This window comes from Papilio xuthus, unplaced genomic scaffold, assembly GCF_000836235.2.
Source record: "Papilio xuthus unplaced genomic scaffold, Pxut_1.1 DF828258.1, whole genome shotgun sequence".
Lineage (NCBI taxonomy): Eukaryota > Metazoa > Arthropoda > Insecta > Lepidoptera > Papilionidae > Papilio > Papilio xuthus.
The window spans coordinates 3,311,676-3,330,065 of NW_013530391.1; the positions used below are offsets into that span (position 1 = coordinate 3,311,676).

The 18,390-nt window shown below is 33.8% G+C and overlaps 3 protein-coding genes across 3 annotated transcripts; all 3 read left to right on the forward strand.

Annotated features, from left to right (window-relative positions):
* The first annotated feature begins 315 nt into the window (after positions 1-315).
* Positions 316-2,385, forward strand: LOC106113356 (trypsin-2-like). The gene is made up of 5 exons (XM_013306081.1): positions 316-370; positions 750-960; positions 1,231-1,480; positions 1,564-1,713; positions 2,278-2,385. The coding sequence occupies exons 1-5, from the start codon at positions 316-318 to the stop codon at positions 2,383-2,385; spliced, it is 774 nt and encodes a 257-aa protein (XP_013161535.1).
* An 866-nt stretch (positions 2,386-3,251) lies between these two features.
* Positions 3,252-11,551, forward strand: LOC106113357 (transmembrane protease serine 9-like). Its single transcript, XM_013306082.1, has 14 exons — positions 3,252-3,317; positions 3,662-3,884; positions 3,977-4,226; positions 4,408-4,560; positions 4,825-4,974; positions 6,803-6,833; positions 7,002-7,218; positions 7,297-7,546; positions 7,725-7,880; positions 9,814-9,904; positions 10,187-10,406; positions 10,487-10,736; positions 10,914-11,069; positions 11,353-11,551. The coding sequence occupies exons 1-14, from the start codon at positions 3,263-3,265 to the stop codon at positions 11,503-11,505; spliced, it is 2,355 nt and encodes a 784-aa protein (XP_013161536.1). The 5' UTR covers positions 3,252-3,262; the 3' UTR covers positions 11,506-11,551.
* Positions 11,552-12,207: 656 nt separating this feature from the next.
* On the forward strand, positions 12,208-14,734 carry LOC106113358 (trypsin-7-like). Its single transcript, XM_013306083.1, has 5 exons — positions 12,208-12,258; positions 12,728-12,886; positions 13,491-13,667; positions 13,975-14,127; positions 14,582-14,734. The coding sequence occupies exons 1-5, from the start codon at positions 12,208-12,210 to the stop codon at positions 14,732-14,734; spliced, it is 693 nt and encodes a 230-aa protein (XP_013161537.1).
* The last annotated feature ends 3,656 nt before the right edge of the window (positions 14,735-18,390 follow it).

Consider the following 18,390-nt stretch of genomic DNA (forward strand, 5'->3'; position numbering starts at 1 on the left):
ATTTAATTTAAGGCACGGGCGATAGCTATATTTCATACATCATACTTACGAGATTGAGAATTAAGAGGAAGCTAATAAATCTGTTTTGATTAAACCACCATGATTTAAAAAAAATTGTGGCCTTGTCATTGACTAACACACATGATGATAATTGGAGTAAGGTCAGGAAAAAGTAGCATTGAAGGTATATGGGTAATTCTAAACAAATATAAAATCAGATAAATTTTAATAGATAACTTCTGTTGCTAACTATTGTAGTTAGTTGCAAGTTAAACATATGTTAGTAGACATTCATTTAGTTTGTTAACCAAGAACATGTGGGCTTCAAGCTTTGTATATTTGGTCTTTTGTGGATTTATTCTAGCATATCGTAAGTAATTATGTCTTCAATAATCTTGTTTTCTAGCGTTTTAATATGTTTCTTAGTATATCCCACGCCAATGTTTACATTAAAACGTGATTTTAAAAGCTAATAGGTAATTAGTTTTCCATTAAAAAATAGATTAATTTACAAGATTTTCATTTTCATACTTTTATTATACTACTAGCTGTCGCCCGCAACTCCGTTCTCGCGGGATAAGATAAAACTGAATTAGTAGCCCATGTTCAAACAAACAATGTTCTACAACTATGCTAAATTTCAGTGAGATCCATACGTCGTTCGTCGTCGTTCTAGAGACCTTCAAACAACCTCCTCAGTTTACGACTCTAAATTAATGCGAACTCATTATCTTCGTAAAATCATTCAGAAAAAGAAAAGACTCAACAAAATTTCATCGATAAGCTAAGTGAAGAAGAGAATGAGAGTTATGGGCAAGAAGTTAGGATAGTCGGCGGTCGACTAGCTACCTGCGAGGAGTTCCCGCACCAAGTTAACTTTGTTGTCAACAACACCTATTTCTGCGGGGGATTCATTGTACACGAAAGATTCATTCTGACAGCCGCACACTGTACACAGAAGTATGTATAGACCATTGCTAGTACTATGCTTAAGGTATTTAAAGGTTTCATTTGTTAGTTCACTTCCATCCTGATAATGTCTTCTTTCTCAAAGGCCAGCAACTTATCTTTGTTTCTCCTGGTGTTGGTGATGTTCATAGGCAATGGTGATCTCTTAACAATAAAAGTACCAAAACTTGTATGTTCCCTTAGCATATAAAGATTAACAAAGAATACCACAATTTGATCAAGTATTTGCTTAGTAGGTTTTCTTAAATATTCTATTTTCAGTGTCGATCCGTCTACTATCGTATTAAGGACAGGTAGCTCATACCGAACGAACGGTTCAATAGTCCCGATAGAAGAAGTGATATCAAATCCAGAATATAATGAACCACCATTTGACAAGGATATAGCTGTGCTAAAGACGGCTACGCCTATTGAGTTTAATTCATGCACACAGCCTATAGAGTTGCCTATCAGAGGTTTCTCACCATTGGCCGGGTCTGAATTGACTGTCAGTGGTTGGGGACGCACTAGGGTAATGATGTTTACGAATACTATTTTAAACAAAATCGAACTTAAGCAATTATAAGCTAATAAATTATATTTCGTGTGATTCAGCAAGGAGCAACAACGCTACCGGAGAGGCTCATGGCAGTCAATTTAACGATTGTTGACCGCATGCTTTGTACCGTGGCTTATATGACTACGTTCACAGACAACATGTTCTGTGCGGGAAATTTTCTATTGGGCGGGAAAAGCGCTTGTCAGGTATGTTTCCCGTACATCCCTTTTACTTTCTTTTAAATAACAAGAAAGTATGTTTGTACAGTAGGAACGGATCATCACGAAAACGAAATTTATTCAACGACAAATTTTATGAAACTCATTTTTAATGTTAAACGATATACAGCCAAATAAGATGTATGTTAGCGATATCATGTCGCATAGTTGCCGCATTCCAGCTCACTGCGATGCTTGGGGATTTAAAGGCAACATTCCCGAATAAAGTTACATAGGACAAATACGTACATGAATGTTTACATACAATATTAATGAATAAAGCACTCAGGCTCGTCAACCACAGAGGGATATAATATGCCGCTTTACTTATGTACACTAAGTTTCGTTTATATCGCTTTTTGATAATCTAGCAGTGATTTTCCAGTGTCAGATTTCAGATGTGGAGCAATATAGGCAAATGAAAGCGTATCGTAAATAATATATTGTACTTTTGTTTCTTATTCTAGGGCCATTTTAGATGCTTTTTGTTTGCTAATTATCCTGTTAAATGAGAGATGATGATGATGATAATGATGTGTGAAATACTTTTAGTACAATATTATCTTTATTGAAACTAGGGTGACTCAGGCGGTGTTGGTGCGGTGGATGGCGTGGCCCGGGGAGTTGTGTCTTACGGGCGCCGCTGCGGCCAACGACTAGCGCCGACAGTCTTCGCTGATCTGGCCGCACCGAAGCTCCGAGATTTCATCACTGCTGTAACCGGACTATAACAATAAAGTAGACCAAGCATCTGTTATAATTTTTTATCCACCCCACCATAAATATTTATGTATCGCCCTTAAAAGCATTTTGCCAATTTCAAATTTTAATTTTATTAACTTTATTTTTAAGGTGAATAAAAGTTGACGTTTTTTACGATTTTTTATGGACAGGGGCAACATACTGAAGACATACATCATCTGTAGAATCCAGGTAGACAGAAAAAGGCATAATGACTGTGTGTCTTATTAAATATAGATGTCTCTCTAATGACAACTTTAGTGTGCTAATAAAGATAAGTTAAGTGGTCTGTATGTTGTTTGTAAAAAAATGTTTTTTTTAAATTCTTTTCGTAGTTGTGATCTTGAAAGTATAAATTTTAAAAATGTGTCACAGATGTGGATGGATAACAAATATTGTTCTATAAAATGTTCTAATTCTACTTAATTGTATAATATATTTAGGTAAATTATAGAAAACAAAAGAATCTTCATTATTCTTTTATATTTAGGAAATATGTAAAGGCAATTCCATTACATTAAAGCAGAATGAAAAATATAAAAGATTTTAGGTTTAAATAAATGCGTAAACAAAATGATAAGATTTTTTATTTCTAAAACGAAACGAATCAAATGAAATTTACAGAATCGCTAGATCCTGTCTGCGTTTTAATCTTTGACATAAGTATTAAGATTTTAATGATGGGGGCAGCAATTATGTTTGCTTTTATTTTATTGGTATAAAAAGCTATATTTATCATAAACATTGCAATTGTTTATTAAACGTTGAAACGATTCGTACTGATTTGTTAATCAACATGTGGTTTTGGATTTTTATTTGTGGTCTAACATGTTTATCATCGTCGGAATCAAGTGAGTGGATAACAAGAGCATATTTTTATATCTCGCTTTTTTTGCAAAATCGGTGGTTACAAAGCCAGAATTCTATACAAAAAGAGTATAGACAAAAGATTAAGAGAATTGAGTGACCCATATTTTTAATTTAAGTAACACATTTGAACAACTACAATGTTTATAATAATACATCTTCAATATATCGTCATTGATATATCCTTTTATTCTCTTCAAATATGTCGTTTCACAAGTATTTCTGTTTTCAATAATAACACACAGCGACATAAAAACATTCAATCTGACCGTAATTCAAATACCAACAATATCAAGCAAAAGACTCACTTCAAGTCTACTCCATACAGAGATCATCGTATCAGAAAGAGTGCCAGTGAATAGGGCATCAATAGCCAGTGATCCAGTCGAATTCGAGCCAAATGAACCCCAAGGCAGGATAGTGGGGGGCCGCAACGCCACCTGCGAAGAATTCCCTCACCAAGTGAGCTTCATCGTGAACAACTCCTATTTCTGTGGAGGATTCATAGTCAGTGAACGATTCATTCTTACAGCCGCACATTGCGCACAAAAGTAAGTTAACAATTTTCCTAATCCTAACCATTTTATAATATCCCGTATAGTTGTAGTGTTTAGAATCTTAATTAATCTCTTACATCTTGTAGTGTCGATCCATCAACCGTAGTATTACGATCAGGAAGTACTTTTCGTAAAAACGGGACCATCTTACCAATTATAGAAGTAATCCCATACCCCGAATACAATAACCCAGCATTTGATAAAGATGTTGCCGTTATGAAGACAGCAGAAACAATAAAGTTTGATTCCTGCACTCAACCGATAAAGCTACCGCCCAAAGGATTGACTGCACGAGCTGGGACCACATTAGTAGTAAGTGGGTGGGGACGCACAAAGGTAGGACTTTTTTCAAACATATGTTTTAAATTCTTAGCAGATATATGTGCTGAATGCATCACTTTTCCATCACCCTAAGAAGGTCAGATAATGGCGGCCAGTTCCACATGATTATCATAAATGCTACATAAGTATATTGGCAAAACCCAACACACAATAAGATAACTTGGTATTCTTTTAGCAAGGCGCTTCCACGATTCCCGAACGACTGATGGCAGTTAACTTAACAGTCGTGGATCACACGCTCTGCCAACTTGCTTACCAGCCCTTGGAACTAACAGAGAACATGTTGTGTGCTGGTAACTTTTTCCTGGGAGGGAAGAGTACGTGTCAGGTAAATTAAAACATTTTTTTTAATATCAGTTCACATTTTTTTCTTCACCTCAACTTCCTTATATCTATTGTTCATTTCTGAATGCAAAGGAATCGATATTTGTGGCGATCAATAGGAAGACGATTGACAACTAGTGTAACAGTGGCTTTGTTTTAATTAAACTGCAGTAACAAGTTGTGACATTTAGAACTAAGCTGGACGAAAAGTAATAACCTCATCCTTTTGGAAGCCGGTTAAAATGGATTACAAAAACATACATTTCAGGGTGACTCCGGAGGTGTAGGTGCGATCGATGGTGTGGCCAGGGCTATCGTGTCTTTCGGCCGAGGTTGCGGCCAGCCACTGTCGCCCAGCGTTTTCACAGATATCTCTGCTCCCAAAATGAGGGACTTCATCACAAAATATACAGGACTTTAGATGCAGTGCTAGATTTATTAAAATGTAGATATCCTAACTTTAATAAAAAGTATTTATTCAATAATCTATATAACATAATTGTACTTAAATTCAAGGCATCAATAAAAAATATTTTGAAAAATGTGGATTTTTCTCTTTTCCAATATTCCTGAAGAATCTAAATAATATCATACTTATTCAATGCAACTCATACTTATTCAATAGGGGAAATGTACGTGATTTAATTTTCATTATTATTTAGTTCACTTGAAGGTTTGCATGGCAATGACCAACTAAGTGCTATTTTAAATATGTGGGTAGCTTATATGAACGGATCGCGCTAAATACATCTTTCTTGATCTCATTTTTGCATTCAACGAGGTTCGTCTGTCTCACAGTGATAATATTACGTATTTTTATTATTTGCCTTACTTGTTTCAAATTTTATTTTAATACCCCATTTAATGATAACAGGAAATTTAATTGTCAAGATGTTTATTCTCTTATAAAATTTTAATTTTGATTTTAAAACGTTTTCATCACAAAATAATATATTCTATACTCCTAAGACTTTAACTGCAAGACTGTAAGATAACATTACTAACTTTTATAGCTAAGTGCCTAGGAATTTGGAAAATATTATTTTGTGGCAAAACCGCACGCTAAATTTTCAATACAAATAAAATTTATTGAAGACTTTTCAAGATATCTGAATATCTTATGTAAAATCATCTATAAACTTTGACGGTCTAATGTGCGTAAATCACGCAACTTTGGATGTTGGTAAGTTTGGATAAATCGTCATATTTTTGACCCAGAAAACTTTGGTACTCCGTTATAAGTCTTTCCCTGTAAGTCTGTAATTTAGTCTTTGACAAAAGTATTAAAATTTTAATGATGATATAGCAGTAATTAAGTTTGGTTTTATTTAACTGATATAAACAGCTTGTTGAATGCAAATTTTGCTGACGTTCCTTTAATTTTGCATCAATTCAGTCTGTCGATCGATTTGGTTATCATGTGGCATTTGCCTTTTATTTATGGTCTAATATATCTGTCGTCTCTGGAATCAAGTGAGTTCACAAGAACATATTTCTTTTTATTTAAATCGCATTTCAGAGATTAGAGTAATCAAATCCATAAAATACCAGGATTTTACAGATATAAAAACGTGGTTTACCACATTACTATATTATTCCATATTAAGAGGATATTAAAAATGTGATATAATCTATTTAGTAATAAACTACGTATCTTTCTATAGAGGTAAGTTGGGTTGTGTCGTCATAATTTCAACCAAGGAGTCTGAATTATGAATGAATTATTGACACCCAGTTTATCTTAAATATTTTTTGTCTATAAATAAAAAATAAATAAACATGGGCAAGGGCCAAGCCAGTAAGAACAGAAATATGGGATATTATTAAAAAAAAAGAAAGAAAAAAGAAAAGGTACAGGTTTTGAACCAGTTTTTTAATTAATGTAAACAAAGTATCTTCACTTTTAATTAGCACTACAATATCTCTAATTAGATATTCATAACGAGCATTAACATTGATAACGAAAATATTTCTCAATAATGTATGTTGTCCATAAATTAAACCCCTACCAAAATTAAGCAAAACACCTGATACATTTGTTAAAGTATATCTTGTGATCTTTATTACTCTTTTTATTTAATACTTTACTTTAATTACTCCCGCACATATCAGGTACCTTCTAGTTAAAGCCACGTCATAATCGAACCAGCCTTTTTGGTTACCCGGAACATACTACGTGTTTGTCCCGGGAAACCACTTTACTACTTTTTAATACTCACAATAGGTAACTTTTCGTTTTATTCCAGTCATTTGTACTTTTAATAATAGCAACAATTGGTAAGAGACTGTGTATACATACTATGCTTAGTTTTCCCTATTTTTTATATTTTTCAGTCATTCCGCTATAGAGTCAGCTGAAAACCATCGCAGGGATGCTATGTTTTAACTTATTTTTAATATTTTAATTTGCATTAAATAAATTTTTGTGACAATTTTATCATTTAGAAATCATCGTATCAGAAAATGCGCCAGTTAATGACGCGCCTACCAGCGATCCAGTCGACGACGACGATGGCCCCCAGATTAGGATAGTCGGCGGTTTCAAAACCACGTGCACAGAGTTCCCCCATCAAGTTGGCTACATTGTGAACAATGCGTATTTCTGCGGGGGGTTCGTCGTCAGTCAACGTTTCATCCTAACAGCTGCACATTGCACACAGAAGTAAGCTAATCATTGCCATGATTTGTTAAATGTTAAAGTTTGCTTCGTACTGTAATGTTCTTCTTTTAAATATTTTAGCGTCGACCCATCAACCGTAGTACTACGGGCTGGAAGCTCTTTTCGTACGAATGGCACTATAATACCTATTATAGAAGTGATTCCGAACCCTGGATATGATAACCCACCATTGGATAAAGATATAGCGGTAATGAGGACTGCAGAAGCTATCCAGTTCAATTTCTGCATACGACCTATTGCGCTACCGCCCAAAGGATTGGTTGCGAGAGCCGGAGAAAAGTTACTTGTGAGCGGTTGGGGACGTACTGAGGTAAACTTTAAATGCGACAAATAAATGATCCAAATGGTTGTCGTCAGCTCATCCACATCCTCCCTGAGGCAATTCAACCTACAGAAGGAGACCAGGTCTCAGTCAACCGAGACGCGGTGGTTATAACAATTGGTGCGTTTAACAAGCAGCAATAGACGATATCTTTCTCTTGTTCCAGCAAGACGCTACTACGCTCCCTGTGCGACTGATGGCAGTAAACTTAACAGTAGTGGATCGCAATTTATGTCAATCTACGTATTCCGAAGATATAGAAATAACAAGAAACATGTTGTGCGCCGGTAACTTTTTACTGGGAGGAGAAAGCTCTTGTCAGGTAAATTATATTTCTCTTAAACTAGTTACAGCAAGCTTGAATTCTTTTCTTTCAAGCAATCCATAAACACCTCATCATTTCGCTGAGATCTCTTCCAAGTTAAGTCACGAAAATTAAAAGCCCTCTTTTAATTGAATGGATTAACCGTGAAGCAAAATAGAAAGCCAAATTGCAGATTTATAGAAAGCACAGTATCTACTACTCAGGGTATACAAGTAAAGAAGAAGAAGAAATACAAGAAGTTAACAATTGCATAAGGTATTTATATATAGAATAATTTACTTCAGGGCGATTCCGGAGGTGTTGGATCGATTAACGATGTGGCCCGGGCTGTCGTTTCATTCGGCCGAGGCTGCGGCCAGCCACTATCGCCAGCCGTCTTCGCAGACATATCAGCTCCCGAGATAAGGGACTTCATTACACAATATACTGGTCTTTAGATTACTGTACGGAATTTTTAGTTACTGTGTTAATAAATTAATATTATTTTAACAAGTTTTTTTTTTATTTTATAAACGAATCCATACCCCTTATAAATTAAAAAGAATTACTGATAAGAATTTATGAAGACAATATATGATGATAATGATAAGTTAGGATCTTGATAAGGTAATCGAGCTAGAAGTCAACGTACCAAAATATTTTAAAGTATATGGAAAAGAAAACAGATAATTTACACGATTTTTTTTTCTCCCCCATAAATCCATAGATAGCGAAATAATACGGTCTAATTCTTCAGAAGCTGCGCCGTAGTCATTCAAAAGAGAATCTTTGGTAAATCTTTTTTATAATTATTTGCATGACAATAGCAAATACCTACATAGGTGTATATTAAAGTGCTTTCTGAACGTGTGTATGATAAAATAGAGCTCATTTTATAAGGATAGAAAATTAATTTTTAAGACATTTTTCTCTTATAAAATTTTAATTTGCTATTTAAAGGTTTTTATTATAAAATAATATTATCAAAACTCCTAAGAGCTTAACTGCGGAATTTAAGATAACATTAAAAAAAATATTGAAATGTGGTTCAGATCTTTGAATATTAATGTGAGAAAATATTACTTCATCGAAATAAGTATAAAAAAATATTTATAGTTCTGCACTTGGATACGTGAAATGAAATTTTTATTTCCACGGCAATACAGTGTCGAGACCACACGCGCGAGTTAGAATGACACCGAGGAATTGCGCTTTTAGTAAAGTGTTTCTCTTGGGCGACTTTTCCTGCATTTTTGGTCCGTACTAGCCTTCACTTCTTTGACTACTCTATTGTGGGTTCTGGATCGGTGTTACCGGCGCAAAGTGAGGTCCGAGTTGCGTGCCGCAATTTGCAAGACGACGTCCCCCCTTTGTCTTTTTATCACCAGTCAACCATTTGGGAGCTTGTCCCAGGCGACGAGTAGGTAGTGCCTTTCACGTGTTATCTAGCTACAAGCAGCCGAAACACCCGGGTTCAATTGAATTTAAAATAAAGAGTGTCCTGCGCTACTACGTGGTGCACAAATAACATCTAAACTTTCATAAAAGTTTAGTTTATGTTACCTTAAAGTGCCAGAATTAAGCGAAAAGGAATTTGTAAAATGTTATTTAGCGGCAAAACCACTCTCCAAATTGTCAATATGAATAAAAGCCGTTAAAGGCATTTCCAGATATTTCAATATATGTAAAATCATCAATAAACTTTGAAGGCCTCTTGCGCGTAAACTACACAAATTTGGATGGAGGTAAATCTGGATTGAGATTAATCTTCATATTTTTGACCAAGGAATCTTTGGTATCTATTGTACATGTCTTTCCCTGTATATCTTCAATTTAATCTTTGACAAAAGTATTAAATGTTAATGATAAGATGGCAGTAATAAAGTTTGACTTTATTCGGCCGATATAAATAGTAAATTGAATGCAAATGTTGCTGTTATTTCTTTAACTTTGCATCAATTCACTGTCGATCGATTTGGTTATCAACATGTGGAATTTGATTTTTCTTTGTGGTCTAACATGTTTGTCGTCTCTGGATGCAAGTGAGTTCACAAGAACATTCATTTATAAGAAGCAGTATTCGAAATTTTTGTTTTGTAATTCCTGTTATTAGCAATTTCTTTTTAAATTTTTAGTTAATGTTTTATGAAACATAAATCGTGTTTTCATTATTATTTAAATATAATAAAGATTTTTAAATAATTTGCTAACTGTAAATGCATCTGGCGCCTAAACTATGCATATTTGGGTTAAATCAAAGTTTTCATTGTTATAGAATAATGTAATTTTGCAGTGTAATTTTTTATGTGAATCTTATCATTTAGAAACCATCGTATCAGACAAAGCGTCAGTAAATGGCGCGCCTGCCAGCAATCCAGTCAACAGCGCACTTGATAGGTCCCAGACTAGGATAGTGGGGGGTTACAATTCCACGTGCACAGAGTTCCCCCATCAAGTTGGCTACATTGTGAACAATTCGTACTTCTGTGGCGGCTTCATTGTCAGTGAACGATTCATCCTAACAGCTGCACATTGCACGCAAAAGTAAACTAATTAATACCTTGATATAGTTAAATGTTAACTGATTGCTTCGTATTTTAACGTTCTTCTTTTAAATATTTTAGCGTTGACCCATCAACCATAGTATTAAGGGCTGGAAGCACGTTCCGTACGAATGGCACTATAATACCTATTACAGAAGTAATTTCAAACGCTGGATATGATAATACAACGTTTGATAAAGACATAGCTGTATTGAAGACTACAGAAGCTATACAGTTTAATTCATGCATACAACCTATTGCGTTGCCATCCAAAGGATTAGTTGCGAGTGCCGGAGAAATGTTACTTGTGAGTGGATGGGGACGTACTCAGGTAAGTTTAAAATAGATGCAAGAAATAAATGAGTCAAATGATCGACGTCAGCTAATACACCCACTGAGGGACTTTAACCTACCATTGTTAGGGGTAACAAGGTCTCAGTCAACAGTGTAGCGGTGGTTATAACAAATAGTGCATTAAGCAATAGAAGATATATATCTCCTGTTCCAGGAAGACGCTACTACGATCCCTGTGCAACTGATGGCAGTCAACTTAACAGTAGTAGACCACACGCTCTGCCAGCTCACATACTTAGTGGACACAGAAATAACAAGTAATATGTTGTGCGCCGGTAACTTTTTCCTGGGAGGGGAGAGCACTTGTCAGGTAAATTATATTCCTCCTAAACTTTGTTTGCTCTAGCTTGAATTCTTTTCTTTCTGTGCTTATTCTTTTCGGCTGGCTATCCTAAAATACCTTATCTTTTCTCTGAAGTCACCTCCAAGTTCGTCAGTCGTGAAAAGGGAATTTTGATTGGCTTGAGTAACCCTCAAACAAAATAGGAAGCAAAGTAAAAACCATAGTATCCATTAGTCAGCGTTTTATATCTGAGGGGGAATATACAAGAAGATAACAATTGCATAAATGTCTGTATAATGTTTTACTTCAGGGCGATTCCGGAGGTGTTGGAGCGATTGACGGTGTAGCCAGGGCTATCGCTTCGTTCGGCCGAGGCTGCGGCCAGCCACTGTCGCCAGCCGTCTTCACAGACATATCTGCTTCCGAGATAAGGGACTTCATCACACAATATACTGGTCTTTAAATTAATATGCGGCAAATTTAATTACTGTGATAATAAATAAACAGTATTTGAACAATTATTTATTTTATAAATGAATCCTTAATCCTTATAAATTAATACATAAAATTCTCGTGTCACAATTTTCGTTAGCATACTCCTCCGAAACGGCTTGACCGATTCTCATGAAATTTTGTGAGCATATTGAGTAGGTCTGAGAATCGGCCAACATTTATTTTTCATTCCGCGCGGACGGAGTCGCGGGCGACAGCTAGTAAATTATAAAGTATTTGTGATAAGATTTAAATACGATATATGATAAGTTAGGATGTAAAACCGCATTAATTCTATTACCTTGATAAGGTTCCTAGACGTCAATGTAACAAAAAAATTAAAATTATAATAAATGGGAAAGAAAACCATTTATACGAAAATTGTTTTTTCTTTTTCTTTTCCATGATTCCTTAGATAGCGAAACAAATCCGTTCTAATTTTTAAGACGCCGGAGTCATTTAAAAAAGAAATCTTCGGTAAATGTTTTTCATAATTATTTAGTTTCCTTATAAGCAAATTGTTTGCATGACAATTGCAAATACGTACATAATATTAAAGTGCTATTTTGAACATGTGGGTTATTTAAATAATTTGTTCGCGCTAAATACATCTCTCTGTTTGTACTTGATCTCATTTTAACATTCAATAAGGTAAAGTTCGTCTGTCTCAGTGATGATGTTACTTATTGTTATCATTTGTCTCACTCCCTGTAAATCTTTATTGGCAAGTAGTAAGTATTTTTATATCTATATGATTTTTTATCAAGTTGCATAAAAATAAAACCCATTTTATGACACTATTTAAAATGACATTTATATCTAATCTACTTATACTGTATATACTTCTTACTAATAAATGTGAATGTTTGGATGGATGGATTTGTTTAAAGGTATTTCCGGTACGGCTGCATGCATATCGATGAAATTTGACTTATACGTTGAACATAGTCTGGAAGAACTTAGAGAATATTATTTTTTTTTATTCCGCGCAAACGGAGTCTCGGGCGACAGCTATTAAATCATAATTGGTAATCTTTTGGTTACCATCTTTATTTATATACATTTTAGATTCCATATCCTATACCTGTAACATAATAAAATACATAAAACTTTATACTTTAATACCACATACCTTTTAATCAGAGATTATTCAATTGGAAAGAGTGGCACTACGCAACGAGGCCGTTCCATAGAGTAACATAACTTTAGAGAGGATCGTGGGAGGACGTGTTGCTACATGTGAGCAGTTTCCTCATCAGGTCAGCTACGTCGTCAACAACTCATATTTCTGCGGTGGATTTATCATCAGTAAACGATTTATATTAACAGCTGCGCATTGCGCTCAAAAGTACGTATCTACTAGTTGAACAGACAGTTACTTTACCAATTGCTTCAAGGCTCAACAAAAAAATTATTTTTATAAATGTAACAGCCTGTGAATTAGCTAAGCTCTTGAATGAAAGGAATATTAACTTAGTGTAAAGCAGTCTCAAAAAGGTCTCCCTCTCGCTGCAGAATTATCGAGTAGTCACAAGGAGACACTGTTTATATCTTGATGCGAGTCAACTTTATTTAAGTGCGATCGGCAAGTCGATAAACATACCAAATAAATCAATATCGTGATCCAATAATATGTTCCGCCATCTATTGATATAATAATGTAAACTAAATTGACATAGCGTTTGACACTTAGAGATGGCAAATGAAGTGGATGAATTTATTCTTACGCTAGTAGAATCATATTTCCCCAATATTCTTTTTATATATTGTCTTAAAATCCCGAATGCGAAACAATGAAACTTCGTTATCGTAATATGCGAAGATGGCATTGCATGTTGTTTTTATCCATCGGAACTCTTATTGCTAGTTCTCTTAAATTATATAACTTACAACGCGTATTATTTCAGCGTTGACCCATCAACTGTAATACTTCGTTCTGGAAGCACTTTTCGAAAGAACGGTACAGTTATTCCAATAGTTGAAGTTATCCCGTATCCCGGCTACAATAGACCTCCATTTGATAAAGACATCGCGGTGATGAGGACTTCAGAAGACATCGAGTTTAATTCTTGCACACGACCGATAGCTTTGCCTCCGAGAGGATCACTTTTGAGGGCTGGATCAACCATGACCGTTAGTGGGTGGGGACGAACAAGGGTATGTGTATATTTTAAGTGTGGAGATGAGCAGAAGCACCTTTATGGTTTTTTACAACTAATGATTACGGATATTTCAAAAACTCAAAATTCAATCCTTGGGATCTGATTACATTATTATAATTACGCTGTATGAAACGGAGTTCTAAAATTATTCAATCACTTTTAAGGAATAGATCAAACGTTTTTTTATTGCTTTTGCTATTCGATTTCAATTCAGCGCAAAATTTAACCAAAAATTATGGTCTGGCGTTTCACTAATGTTATATTGCTATAAATTTTAGCAAGGCGCTTCAATATTACCGGATCGATTGATGACAGTTGATTTAAATCTAGTGAGTAGGTCTCGATGTCAATCAGCATACAGTCCACTGAGGATTACAGAAAATATGCTTTGCGCGGGAAATTACTTCTTAGGAGGGAAGAGCACATGTCAGGTAAAACGTTTTAAAATAAGAGGTTATTATCTTTAAAAACAGTATTTTATATTATGTCGTGTCATATGTTGTGTAATATCAGTAGAAAATAGAAGGTGAAAAACAAGTTAGAGCGAATCGAGTAAACACGAAACTTTCCAGCGTCAGCCTGTCCCAAAGTTATCTGGCGGATTTCCACATACGATGTCCCATTGAAAATTGTAACTAAAATAAATTCAAAGCTTTTTTGTAAATGTAGATAACTACTGTGTTAGGAACCAGAACGTCGATATTTAATTCAAAAATGTCAAGGTCAAATTGTAGTGGAAATGTTAGGATGTTATTATATTATAATAATAAGTCAGATGAAGTAATAATTATTTGTTATGGCTTTTAGACGATGCTCAAGTTCAATATTTCTTTATTGATATAAAATATTTATCTTTATTCGTATAAAATATATTTCCTTGATCAGGGTGATTCAGGAGGGGTGGGAGCTATTGACGGGGTGGCACGTGGTGTGGTATCGTTCGGCCGGGGCTGCGGGAAACGGCTCTCTCCCAGCGTGTTCGCGAGCCTCGCCGCGCCGAACATAAGGGACTTTATCAAGAAACACACGGGATTATAAAGTTGACAATTGTAACTATTAATAAAATAAATAATTGTTTTTCTTATATTATCACTTTATCATGTATATGTCATTTAATATTTACAGTTTTTTTTTATTAAATAAAACGTCTGAATTAACTCAGTCTAACTGTAGTAATCAAGTTGGAACAGTCGCTTATAGCAACTCTAAGCGACAAAGTAGGGAACGTCAAAGAAAAATCTTTACGGAATTTAAGTAGGTACAATAAAATGTTCGAGCCAAAGCCTTTCATAAAATAAATTATTTAAAATACGTATAACTTGCAGTACCATGTAATTGTTCCTTCTCTATGGATGTCAGTATGAACATGTTAAGTCTTAAGCGTTTGTACAATTATTCGCAGAATTACAGTCCCGTAGTGGCGCCATCTGCAGTTAAATCATGTCACCATGTTCTGAAGATGGCTGCCCGCCAAGTGCTCCCGAAGCAAAACTATTTAATGGTTACTACGTACAAGAGTCTTAAGTCGAATGTTACTGCATTTAATTGTTATTCTATTCAATTGAATTCTCAATAAAAGAATTTGAATTCCATGTACAGTCAGCTGCACAAATAAAAATTTATTTAGGGCTTTGGTTTCAAAACTACTTATGTACGAATTCGTTTATAACATTTAATCATAATCAGAGGCATAGGACGGATGCGTGTATACACATATTTTTTAAACCAAAAGCGTATACTATTTTTTGTTGCTTTGTAAAGGTATACAAATTTATGCATCTGACTGTACATACTGACATGAAAGCAGTTAATAGTATGGGCACCAAAGCCACATACACTACTGATATTGAAAAAATTTACAAATTTGATACTGAGATTAAATTATATAATAATATATGTTAATTATTATTAATAAGACTGACATAATTTAAATAAGTAACTTTCTATACAAGTTTGAATTGTTTAAAAGTAATAATACCTCACAGAAAATTAGAGCCTTTCATAGAATATCTTTTACACAAAGGGTTTTAATTTTAATTAATTTAAAAAATTATTAAGATTCATTTAAAGTTTATTAGAAGCTAAATAAAAGATTAATGAACTTAATACCGAGAATTTAAAATTAATATTTTTTGTAAAATATAATCATTTGAAATTATACGCACATGTTGGTAGATAGTACTAGAAAAAATTACAATGCAAATTAATTAATCAATTCAATGTACCATTTAATAACGTAAGACTTTTTTTCTTCAATCTAAAGGCTCTATATTACAATAGATTTGCAAAGGTTTTGTTTTCTTATTCCCACATACTTAAGTAAATGTACAAAAAACAAGTCACACGAGAACAAATATTTAATTTGTTAATTTTACAATATAATTAAATTGTTTTTATTGATGTTTCCAACTTATTTAATTTTGAACTTTTAGTTTTAGGGTTCCGTATCTCATAGGAAAAAAACGGAACCCTTATAGGATCACTTTGTTGTCAGTCCGTCTGTGTGTCTGCCAAAATCTTTCTTTGCAATAGAAGCGTAAGCAAGATACTTAAGTATTTTAAGGAAGAAAATCCGACACTGTGCCGGTGTATTGGAACAAAACTAGCCTTACTAAAATGTCGACGTCCATGTCCCCTCACTAATCATTCTGATACTTGACTTGGTAATGAAAGCGCGCCATTAACGCCAAAGTATTGTAACTAATAAATATCTAAAAGTAAAAAGAAAAGGTAAAGATAAAATATTGTAACCAAGTTTATAGTTAAGAGCATGAAATTGACATCAAATAGAATATTTTTCATAAGTAATAAACGTGAAAATAAATGACCAATATTTATAATTTTACTATTTTGGTCACATGTAAACATCACTTATTATTCAAAATTATTGCTATGTACATCTCCAAAATTCTACAAATTATATCCACAAAATAATGAACGCTGAAAATTAAAAAGTAAAATAAAAACAAAATTAGTAGTCGGTGAGTTCTTCCAGACTATGTTCTACATTTATGAAAAATTTCATCGAGAACCGTTTCGCCGTTCTGGAGATACCTTCAAGCAAATATCCACTCATCCATCCATCCATGTAAATATTCGCATTTATAATATTAGTAAGATTTACTTTTGAAAACAAGTAAATACCTCACTTATTATTCATATTCACTGCTATGTAAATTACTAAAATTCTACAAATCATATTCGCATACTAATAACATATTATATAGGTATTCATTTCCTTAATTTACTTTATTGTAATTTCTTATGTATTATTGTATTTTGATTTTGCATGATCATTTGTCACGGCACACTGCGAGTGCAGGAAATGACATTAACATAATGTACAGTGTACTTGCTTTATGTAATGTGTCTTGTCACCGATCGACCTTGCCCACGTATGTATGAAAAATAATCTTCGTGAAAACTACGAGCGTGGAGCCAATATTTCACTCTAGAGTTACGATGCAAAAAAGGCAATGTAGTCACGTTTTTGTATGGACATAAAAGTAGGATTTTCCACGTCTAAAACATGCGTAGTTACTAATTTTCGTAGGTAGAGCATCTTGGGTTTGAATAATAACTATTGTGTTGAAGGATATTTTAGTAAAAGTTTGGCAGGAAATATTATAATATTGTAAAATTATCACGCTTAATTACTTTTTTTTTTTGTGAGTTAAAGAACTTTACTGATTACTATTTCGCTTTGGATATATGTATTTATTGTTGGTACTTTTAGTAAACAAGTTGTAATGCATTGTCACTTTTGTAAATAACAGTCATTATAAAATCCATATCACAATGTTTGTACAAAAGGTAAAAACGGATATGTTGATTTTTATCTCTGCTTAGAATAGAAACAGTATTTATATTGAAATTATATCAAAAGTAGTTATTTTGCTTTGTATACTATCTAAAAAACTTGTAGGTAACAAACGATACTAGTATAAAAACAATCCTAGCAGATAAGTTAAAGATGTGTTGCTTTTTAATGGACGGAGAAGGGGACAAAAGGTGGAATCTTATTGTCTTCATATATCTATCCCTTCTCTCGTTTGAGGTTGTCTAATATTAATTTTCGCTTCCGCGTCGGTAAAAGGACTTTAAGGCAAAAAAATTGGTCCTCCCGTGCCGGTTTTTTAACTCTTTGTTCCAGACTGAAACATAGAGTAAGGACTGAAATTTAAATAAGGAATTGATGTAATATAGAATAATCAAGTCATGGACATTTTTAATGTCATGAATTCTTTGTAATTAGAAGAAAACTATTACGTCATCAGTTATTAGTTAATAAACATGAGACAGAAATAGAAAATGAAGGAAACAAATGTCTCGTTTGCACAAAATATATGTACCTTAATGGCTTCCAAGCTATCGACCGCAAACCACTCGGTGCGACCTCTTGTTTACGACCTGTATAGTTCTAGATACTAAATCTTGTCTAAGGACTTTACTCCCACATAAAACTGCTTTACATAAAATTGTTTTTTTTTTTTTAATTTTAGTTTTAAAAAATTAAGGTCAGCATTAAAATACTTAGCGATTTTTTTTAGAAATTATTAGCAAATTTTTTTCATTAAAATCCGTACCCTTAAACCATTAGGCTATTAATTATTAATTAAAGGTGTAATAAATCTTTAAAATGAAATACTTGTTTAAATAATTTTGTGATAATCTCCCTTATTTTGTAGTCAGAC

Coding starts and splice junctions, on each gene's coding strand:
- LOC106113356 (XM_013306081.1), top strand. CDS start 316: ATGTGGGCTTCAAGCTTTGTATATTTGGTCTTTTGTGGATTTATTCTA. Junction 371..749: donor TGGATTTATTCTAGCATATC/GTAAGTAATTAT, acceptor AAAATCATTCAG/AAAAAGAAAAGACTCAACAA. Junction 961..1,230: donor GCCGCACACTGTACACAGAA/GTATGTATAGAC, acceptor TTCTATTTTCAG/TGTCGATCCGTCTACTATCG.
- LOC106113358 (XM_013306083.1), top strand. CDS start 12,208: ATGATGTTACTTATTGTTATCATTTGTCTCACTCCCTGTAAATCTTTA. Junction 12,259..12,727: donor CTCCCTGTAAATCTTTATTG/GCAAGTAGTAAG, acceptor GCCGTTCCATAG/AGTAACATAACTTTAGAGAG. Junction 12,887..13,490: donor CGCATTGCGCTCAAAAGTAC/GTATCTACTAGT, acceptor ACTTTTCGAAAG/AACGGTACAGTTATTCCAAT.
- LOC106113357 (XM_013306082.1), top strand. CDS start 3,263: ATGTGGTTTTGGATTTTTATTTGTGGTCTAACATGTTTATCATCGTCG. Junction 4,975..6,802: donor TCACAAAATATACAGGACTT/TAGATGCAGTGC, acceptor GTTTTATTCCAG/TCATTTGTACTTTTAATAAT. Junction 7,881..9,813: donor GAGGAGAAAGCTCTTGTCAG/GTAAATTATATT, acceptor TTTCTTTAACTT/TGCATCAATTCACTGTCGAT.